Here is a 9459-nt window from a genome sequence, read left to right as displayed (position 1 = left end):
TGCACTGCACCTACAGATCTGATGGCATACTTCATGTCCCTCGCCAGGTTTGTTCTCCAAGGCGAGCGTTTGCACAGAACATGAGAAGATTAAAAAAAAAATTCTTCCGAATGCAAAAGTGCCACAATGTCACAGGGGTACAATAAATCCTGCGCCAGGCAAGGGATCTTAGCCAACTCCTTCTCTGGCATTTAGGTGAAAGATGTCTAATTGAGTGAACAATTTTTGGAAATTCTCCCCGAACCTTGGCATATGCCGCTGTTTGCTTCTTCAAGACGTCTTTGTAGAGTAGATGGTGCGTGCCAGAGTGAATCCACATGCTCTGTACACTTCTGTGATACCCGCAGTCATACCACACACAGCTTGTGGGAAAGTATTTTGTAAGTCTGACAAGGTTTGGACGGATATCAGAGAAGAAGACGCGGCTGAGGTTTACTTCAGAAAGATGTCACTCCGCTGCTGACCAACTTTGGTTTGGTCTGGATGGATGATGAAGCTAAATAATTTACCTAAAAACTTTGCACTCCTGTGTTTGGTAACGTATAGTGACAGCTCACCTTAGGGCATGGGCTGTGCAGCTGCCAAAAAATAAATTAAAAAAGCTCTGTGAGACTTGAACACAATGCATTTTTTACGGGATTAGGATGTGTAATCAACTGTAACTTTATTATTATTAAGTACTATATCATTATGCATATATACCACATTAATTGCACTTATACTCAGCATGTGTTTACTGCCTTTTTTAATGGTTAAAAAAAACATTAAATAAACAAGCCACATGCTGTTTGACTGATGCAACAATATTTGGAAATCTTGTCGAGCAGAACGTCTCGGACTGGATGCTTTGGGGGAAATGTGGTTCTGCTTACATCATTCTTCCCTTTCATCTAGGAGAAGTTAAACCCCTGGAACACTCACTCCAATACTGTTACATCCAATTTCCAAATCTTCAGTGCTTTTCCAGTGTACAAATTACGCTCGCGGCAGTTGATTGCGGGAGGCTTTCAACCCAGCCTTAGAGGCATCAGGGAGTGGTAAAACATACAAATACTCTCAGGCCAAGCCAATATTATTAAACAACTATTGGATATTTTCATCAAGTTTGACACTCCGGTGTAAATGCAGAGAGAGAGAGATGCATATGCAAGGAACTGTGTGGGCGTTCAGTGATGCTTGTAGAGTAGTAGAAAATACATCCGACACCAAAAAATGGTTATTTGTAACTCAAACGTGACACGTAGGTAGGTCAATGTTAAGGGTTGACTTCTCCTGACTATGGAACAACTGCTCTCATCCATAGGGCTCTAAACAATGAACTCTTCACAACACTGAAAGCCATCGTGTCCGTCACCAAGAATAAGCCCATGCCATGACCTTGTGATTGCTTCATCCTGCCATGCGCTCACCTCACCTGCCTTTCTTTGCCTCCCCGGAGAGAGCTTCAAGCCTGCGACGCCTTGCTTGAACCACTTGCTTTTGCTTGACCTAAAGTGTCTGGCTTCTTGAACGCAAGAGGAAAGTGAAAAAAATTAAGCTGTTATAGGGACAACTGTTCAGCATAGTTAGCCTGGGCATTAGCAGCTAATGGCTTTCCACAAGCTATCAGAAACCGTCTGGCTAATTAAGTGCCATTATGACTGTGTGGACAGTAACTCATTCTCTCCACCAAGCTTTTTTTTTCCAATATATATATATATAAGGACATTTCCATGTTTGGCTTTTTTTCTTGTATTTTTTCTACACTACATTCATCTGACAGCTAAATACAATTGTTACATAGCAGATTAAGATTTTACACTTGATAATATTATGAAATGCAATATTATCGTTGTGTTTTTTCAAGATATCAAAAAAAAGCCGCAATTGAGGTTTTCTTTTCACATTTATCCACATGTTTCTCCTCAATTTCTCAGATGCTTGCATTCAATTAACTGTTGAAGCCCAAAGATGTAAAAAAAAAAAAGATGTGGTTCTTTGCCCACTCATCGCCATGCTGTTGTTCCATTCGCCGTAGTAGAATGGTCATTCTAGGCTGCTCAGTTACCCTCGTGTTACATCATTTGTACTTCTCTGTAGAGATATTTTCTCACCTGTTATTGGATAAGACCATTTTTAAGCACATTGTTGAAATGTGAGAGAGAGAGAGAGAGAGAGAGGGGGGAGACATTGAGTAAATGTGTCAGCTCCGAGAAGAACTTTTGCCTAAATGGTAAATACCCTCTACCGGTGAGCCACTTTTGCACTACTAAAACAATTCTCCTTGTGTCTCCAGTATCACTGCCATGCTTGCTTCTCCATTCCCCAAGCAAACTCCCAAACTGCCTCACTCACCTCCCAGCCTGCCTGCTCTGCCGTCCACCATCACCCATGGTTCCTCAAATAAACCTTTAATACTCTGTCTCTTTTTGCCCGTATGTGGGTTTAGGTCCTATAGTTTACACTTATGGTAACCGTTGTCATAAATACATCTATTGCATTATCCCTCTCATACACTAATGTATGCGCAAACACACACCGTCTGCAATGTAAGCTGTGACCCCTAGTGAGCCGTGCAAAACATGAAACCTTTCCTCTGTGGGAGAGATTTATATCATCCGTCTGACAGCTGCTCTGGCCCACACTACAGAATACACTGCAGCCATGTCTGCCCTCTGCATGTCCTCTTTCTCTCATTGCCTTTTCTTTCACCTCTTCTGTGCTCCACTCACTCTAATTCTCCTTTACAATTCAGTACATCCCTACATCTTTAAAACATTTGCACTATCATGTATCTTGCATGGTCTATTTTCTGTTTCATGTCTTAGATTATCTTGTGTGTTTTCGATGTTCCTTTTGTATTTTGCATTGTTGGACAGAGTGGGAGACATAAAAATGTCATTGCCAGTAACTGCTCCTGTAATTTTTTGTGGCTATAACAAATACAAGAAACTTGTAAATTAAAAAAGGATGGGGGCTTTCAGTTATTTACGAACTCATTTTAGCAGTTTAATCAAAAGCATTTGCCACTTTGTGCTGCGAGACATAAACTCAATCATTGATTTTGTTAAAAAATATGAGCCATCACAAATATATATATATTTTCTCCTTTCTACCCCATGGGTTTCTTTTAAATGAATGATATCAACTTCAATCTCACACCACCATTTCTGTCCTCTATTCTCTTTTCTGTCCTCTTTATTTCCTCCCCCTCCTCCCCCCTTTTTATTCCATCATGTGTCTTCTATCCTCACTCTTGTATCATCTTCTACTTTTTTCACCATGCACTTGACAGCTTTCCCCCTCTCCTCTCCTTTCATCTATCGTGTCATGCTCCGTCCCTTTGTCTCTTTAGTCCTAGTCCCTGTTTAGAAAGAGCTTTTAGTACTGCATACTAAACGCCCTTTCGTCAATATGCATGCCTCCCTTTGGTCTAAAATAGAACAGTGTGACACTTAGTGGATTGGGTTTATGGAAGCATGTACAGACGGTGTGTGTGTTTGTATGTTGCTTCTCTTTGTGACAACAGGGGGTGCTGCTGCTCCTTAAATGGCGACATGGGCATATGTGACAGCAACATGTTACTTTCAGAGGCATATTCTTGACAGAGACAATTTGAGCATAAAAAAATGTATGCCAAATTATGTATAGCCTATAGTAGATGACTGCTAGAAGGAGCAGGTACATGGTCAATGGAATCATGTTACAGGTCAGGACACAGTCACACCGTGATGCACTGAGATCATAGCATTTATAGCTAGATGAAGATTTTAAAGATGTGTAGCGTTTATAAAAATATTTGTATGTTTAGCAACATCTTCTGCTCCTTGTGAACATGTACATTTACTCTAAAATATAAACAAAGCATTAAGTCTAACAAAGTGAATGATAGATAGATTATTAGCTACAACTATGGGTTTTGCAAACAAATAACACTGTTGCAAACAAATAAATACATTTAATAGGCTACTATTGTAGCCTCTTAATTAACATGTTAGTTAAAACATGTGGAATTTCTGTTATGTAGGTCTGCTTTGAATGCAAGGCACTAGAAATATGCCATGCACATCTCAAGTATTGTAATTAATAATAATAATAACAACAACAACAACAACAACAACAACAACAACAATAACAATAACAATAATAATAATAATACTCAGTTTAACCAATGTTCTACCCTTACTGTAATTTTTTACATATTGGTAACCAATCATTTACCATAGGCCTATATGAACCTATATAATTGTTGTATTTAACATTCATAAGCACTTGTAAAACGGGGCAAGGATCTGGATCGGAGATTACATTTAAGTCATCAGTCAGGAGGACAGGTTTGAGGCACTATCTATGGGTTGAGGGAGAAAAACTAAAAAAGTAGGTGAGTGGCTGATTATATTTCATCGCTCAGTTTTTAGTGCTGATTTCTCCGACAGTCATGAAAGCACCTTTTCAGCTAACGTCATTAGGTATCCCGGGATCCTCCATACCAGGAAGTGGAATGCCAAGCCGGAGAGGTCTCCGGTTTTGTTTTGACAATGATGGAGGAGGAAGAATTTGAATTGGCTGAGGATTTGGAGGCTATTTTGCATCTAACCCCAGAGGTGCAACTCGCCATTGAGCAGGTAGACGTTTGACTTCGTTACCATTGCATTCTTGTTTCTAGAACATTGTTGTTGCTTCTGCTAACACAACTGTTAGCAGGCTAACCCATCCTATTGGCTCAATGGATATGACATTGCTATAACACGGCCGCTAGCTATAAAGCATCATATTTCACAGTTGATTAACCATATGTAGTTTACATAGAAGTTTATAGATAGGTAAGTCTTGGGTTGGTGTCAATTGAAGGTGGACATAATTCTCGACGTAAGTTTACGAAGCTGGTTTTGCCTTTCTCTTCGATGATTGTCGTCGTGAATGTTAGGCAAACACTGCATTTCATTCAGCTACATGTTGGCAAGCTGTCAGTAATGATAGATATGCTATAGTTATTGTATACAACTCATTCCTAGTGTGCATGTTAAAGTCAAACCCGAAAAAACAGCACACCATCGAATATTCAATATTAAGCCGTCAGCCTTGACCGTCATTTGTCTGCTTGTAAACCCAGGTTTTCCCCAGCCAAGACCCACTGGATAGAGCAGACTTCAACGCTGTGGAATACATCAACACTCTGTTTCCCACCGAGCAGGTACCGTGAAGTGCACACAGCCAAAACACCTGCAGCCGCCTTAGCCCTGGTGACAGGTGCCATACTGATATCCATTGCAGTGTGCCCCCGTCAAAGAATGAGCTGAATTCATTCATAAAAAAAAAAAACAAGTCAATATATATTTTGAATGAAATGAAATAAAATAATGACATACCAAATTATAGATGCTACTTTTCGACTGGAGCGAAGAGGTCATGTTTTATGCAAAGCTATTGATAAACAAAATTAATTGTTGTCGTTTTTAAATTTTTTTATTTTCATTACGAGTTGCAATAAAATAAATATTACAATTAAGATGTAGGAACCCTGGTGACATGTCAGAATGTCTTATGTGAAAAATACCCGTTTATCTCAAGTTTATGAAATACATTAGGTCCCTCTTCGTAAATCACATTTAAAAAAGGTATTACATAGATAAAAAACTTCTTTGGTTTCATTTAACAGGAGCAATACATGTTTAAATGTGTTGACAGTTGTCCATGTGTGTATGGAATGCACATGCAGCTGTATGCATAGGTTGGTTTGTAAAAGAGTGTGTATTTAAATGTACATGTCTGTGACCATGGGGGTCCCTTGTTAATCCAAAAATGACTGAGTTGCACTTTATCTTAAATAATGTATGTGCAGTATACTGCATCCATATACCCATGTATACTGCCTCTCCATGAGGGGTCACTGTAACCTTTTTTTCCACCTAATTGGTTTTTGTGTTTGATAATTCATCAGGTGAGGGGTTATGCTTAACATGTATTTGTAAAATGGACATTTGTAGCAAAGTCCTCTGCTTGTATAATTATAAACTCATTAAATGTTATTAACAATGTTTGTCTCTTCAAAAGTGTTTTGCTTTGTATATAGGATATCGAGTCAACAGCACAACACATGGAATTGTTTAACTGCTCAGGGAAAGACGTATATGTGATTGGCTAATCCATCCCTTCTCCCCTGTACAAAGAATTCTTCACATTTGTTAGACAGTTAAACAAGGATAAATAAGTTGCTTCACGTTTTCCTGTTTTCTTGTCTTTGCATTCCCCCCCCCCCAGTCTCTGGCCAATATTGATGATGTGGTAAGCAAGATTCGTCTGAAAATTCGGTGAGTTAACATCAATGACTTATGATACATTTCTAGCATTTGTTTGTCTTTTCACTTAGCGTGACTTAAGTGCTACATTCACTTTTTCATGTGTGATAGGCGCCTGGATGACAACATCAGGACAGTGGTGAGAGGCCAAACCAATGTGGGCCAGGATGGCAGACAGGTGAGTGAAGCCGCAGGTCACACAGGAACATACTGCAGTGGTTACACATGATTGGTCGACTGCTTATTTGTTTTGAAATTATGAATTAGATTTCTTTTTTCTGGCAATGTGGCTCAGGCAAAATCCCACTCATTTTACTCTGATTATAGTTTTTTCATTAGTTATCAGATTTAGGTTTTAAATAATATTATGTTTGGGCTGATAGTGGTAAAGATAATAGAAAAATACATTTTAGAAACAAAGTATGTAGATCTTTCACGTCCTTATGTGGGAGCTGGACAAAACAACAACCCCCACTAGGTCTCTTCATAATTTGTGGTGTTCGAAACAACATCCTTCTACTTCAAGTTTGAATGGTGCAATAGGTTGGCCCAACCCAGCAAAACATGTTCTTCCCACTCGCCTGCTCTTTCCTCTCTCGGCATTGCTTCCATGGAAAAGGACAAGATGACTCAGAACCATTCCCACTGCCCCTCTTTACGGAAAGCATGTCTGTGAAATAGATTCCCGTATGTAAATACTTTTATTTTACATTTTAAAACTACGGCTTTTGAGTGTATGCCTGTTGTGGGAGCATGACGGAAAAGAGCAGCCCCTTCTGATTTAATCCATGTCCTTCCACTGTCAAGGAGCTGTGGCTTGAAGGGAACGTGACACCCGATGGGTGAGCGCTGTACATTCCCCTTCATGTTGACATAATGAGGTGTGTGCTGTCGTCAGGGTGTCTGGCCCGGTGGCCTTCTCGTACCCAGTTAGCTACCGTTTGCTAGCGGAAACACTCTCCCCCCCCCCCCCAGACCAATAACATTCTACAGTCGCTCACAATAATTGTAGTTTGTTTTTCCAACCCCACAGTGCCATTCCAACATTTCCAGAGGGAAAAATCTTTTCCTGCAGACGGAACGATTGAGAGATGTTCATTTCAAGAAGCCGATTGAAACGTAAAGGCGGCAACAGAATAAAACCAACAAGATCAGCAATGTAGTCTGTTCTGCTGTTGACTGAACTCCCTCACTGAGCTAAACCCAATCGCCAGGTTGAAACCCAAGATGATAACATGTATTGAGAAGGATGGAGAGGGCAGGATAGGAGGAGAGAGAAACTAGAGGAGGTCTGGGGAATGATTTCCCTTGTGTGTTTTTTTCTTTTCCTGTAGGTAGTCAGACATTAATAGGCTGTGGGACTGAGACTTTGGAAATGTGACTTAGTGGTCAGACCCTGGCGGCTAATCGAGACGATGTTTAGTGTGACGATGGTTGTGGTTCTTGGGAACGAAAGCTCTTTAAACTTGTTTCATTTGTTTTAAAAAAAGGGAAACAATTGGGAAGAATGAATACATGAGGTGAGATGATAAATATATAACCTCAACACTAGATACTCTCATGCAGATAGCCTTACAGACTCAATTACAATGACATGAAATCTGTCGTTAACTAAATATGATGACGGCGCTCTGCATGTTTGAATGTGATCCAAATACTATGGATGCTATTTTGCTATCATTCTGAAATAAGTGACAGATTGTGGGAGTCTCCTGACCAGTCTGCCTGTCTTGGCAAATGTACAGTACACCATTTAACACATGTGAACACAGCGTTCTCTATCTCCCCTTGTTCTACCAGCCGAGAGTTTCCTACCACACAAACAGTCAATGCTGTACGATGTTCCCGCATGTCAGCAGAAGTCAATATTATAGATTTACAAAGGGTTGTTAGTTGTTGATTTTTTTTTTTTTTTTTTTTTTACTGATATGGATAATCTCATTAATGAGACCACACATTTGTTTTCAGTTATTACCTGCCATTCACATTAATGTTAATCTATGCCCATGCAGTTTATTTGCCTTGGAGAGCAGCGGTGAACAGGGATGAAACACACACGCACGCACGCATTTGCGTTTTCTTTTTGTGTCAAGTTTTTTTTCTAGTGTTTGTGTGTGTGTGTGTGTGTGTGTGTACAGTCTTTAAATGTCCACTGTGGTATAAAGACCGCATCAGAAGAGATACAGTGTCGGGTGGTCCCCCTCTAGAGTCGACATTAATGTAAATATTTAATGTTAACTCAGAAAAGGCTTGTTTAAGTTCCCGTGCCTTCATCTTCTCAGAGCAGTCTTTACTCTTAACTATCGCTTGTCTTTCTTATCTCTCCTAATTCACACTTTTGCAGTGTTTATGACTTTCTGTTTTCTTTATTTGTAGTAAAACAATACATTTGGTTTGAACTGCAGATTCTCTCAGTCTGTGCCTCACAAATGTTTAGGGACTTTTTCAGTACATATCCTATTAAATCTGACAATCACATAATCTGCAAACACCAACTGTGCCAAACACTTGTATTGTTTTCCAGGGCTGAATATGAAGGGGGTAAATGAAATAATCAAGCAAAAAGCCTCGGTCTAGCATATTGCTATTTATATCAGAGTGGATTATAAAGTGGTGCTGTGGGTATTATTTTCTGTCTGGCTTAGCTGTGACAACTATTTACTATCACCAGAGGGCTGATTCTATACAAAGCATTTCCTGAACTATTCTTTCCTCTCTTAAGTGAAACACTCTCCTCTCCTAAATTGTCTCTCTGGAAATGTTTACAGAAGTGTGAGACGTGCTGTGGCAATGTCTCAACTGTTTAAATTACCCCGTTCGGTTGATGTGATTTATTGTATTTGGCCCTAAACTCACAAGTGCAATTATATATTAACCCCCCTATTGTAGAGAGCTACACTGATGTCTATCAGAGGGAGTTGTGAAGTGCATTTGGTGCATGTTTAAGCTTTGAAAAGAAGCTCTCCACTCTGGTTTGAACGCAGACATTCTGCCTACAGTATGTGTGCCGTGCTGTTTATTGCATGTTAGGGATACAATGGTGCGCATGTGTTTTATGTGTGAGAGCAGATAACGTCTTGGGCATGGAGGCGCCCTTCTGGGCACAGTGATCTCTATTTGCTTCTCCTCAAGGCTAAATACAGGAAACTGAAGTCAGCCAGATTGACTTGGCTTGACTCTG

At 39.9% G+C, this 9459-nt stretch overlaps 1 protein-coding gene across 1 annotated transcript in view; it reads left to right on the top strand.

Moving 5' to 3' along the window:
- The first annotated feature begins 4475 nt into the window (after positions 1-4475).
- vps53 (VPS53 subunit of GARP complex) overlaps positions 4476-9459 on the top strand; it is a 31948-nt gene continuing 26964 nt past the window's right edge. Inside the window, exons 1-4 of the mRNA XM_080053340.1 lie at positions 4476-4604; positions 5093-5173; positions 6241-6290; positions 6390-6456. Of these exons, the coding sequence (XP_079909466.1) occupies positions 4518-4604; positions 5093-5173; positions 6241-6290; positions 6390-6456 (285 nt within the window). The 5' untranslated portion in view covers positions 4476-4517. The remainder of the gene's footprint in view (positions 4605-5092; positions 5174-6240; positions 6291-6389; positions 6457-9459) is intronic.

This window comes from Ammodytes marinus, assembly GCF_949987685.1.
Source record: "Ammodytes marinus genome assembly, chromosome: 3".
NCBI classification, from domain to species: Eukaryota; Metazoa; Chordata; class Actinopteri; order Uranoscopiformes; family Ammodytidae; genus Ammodytes; species Ammodytes marinus.
The sequence above is the reverse complement of the archived record's forward strand: the minus strand, read 5'-3'. Positions and strand labels throughout refer to the sequence as shown.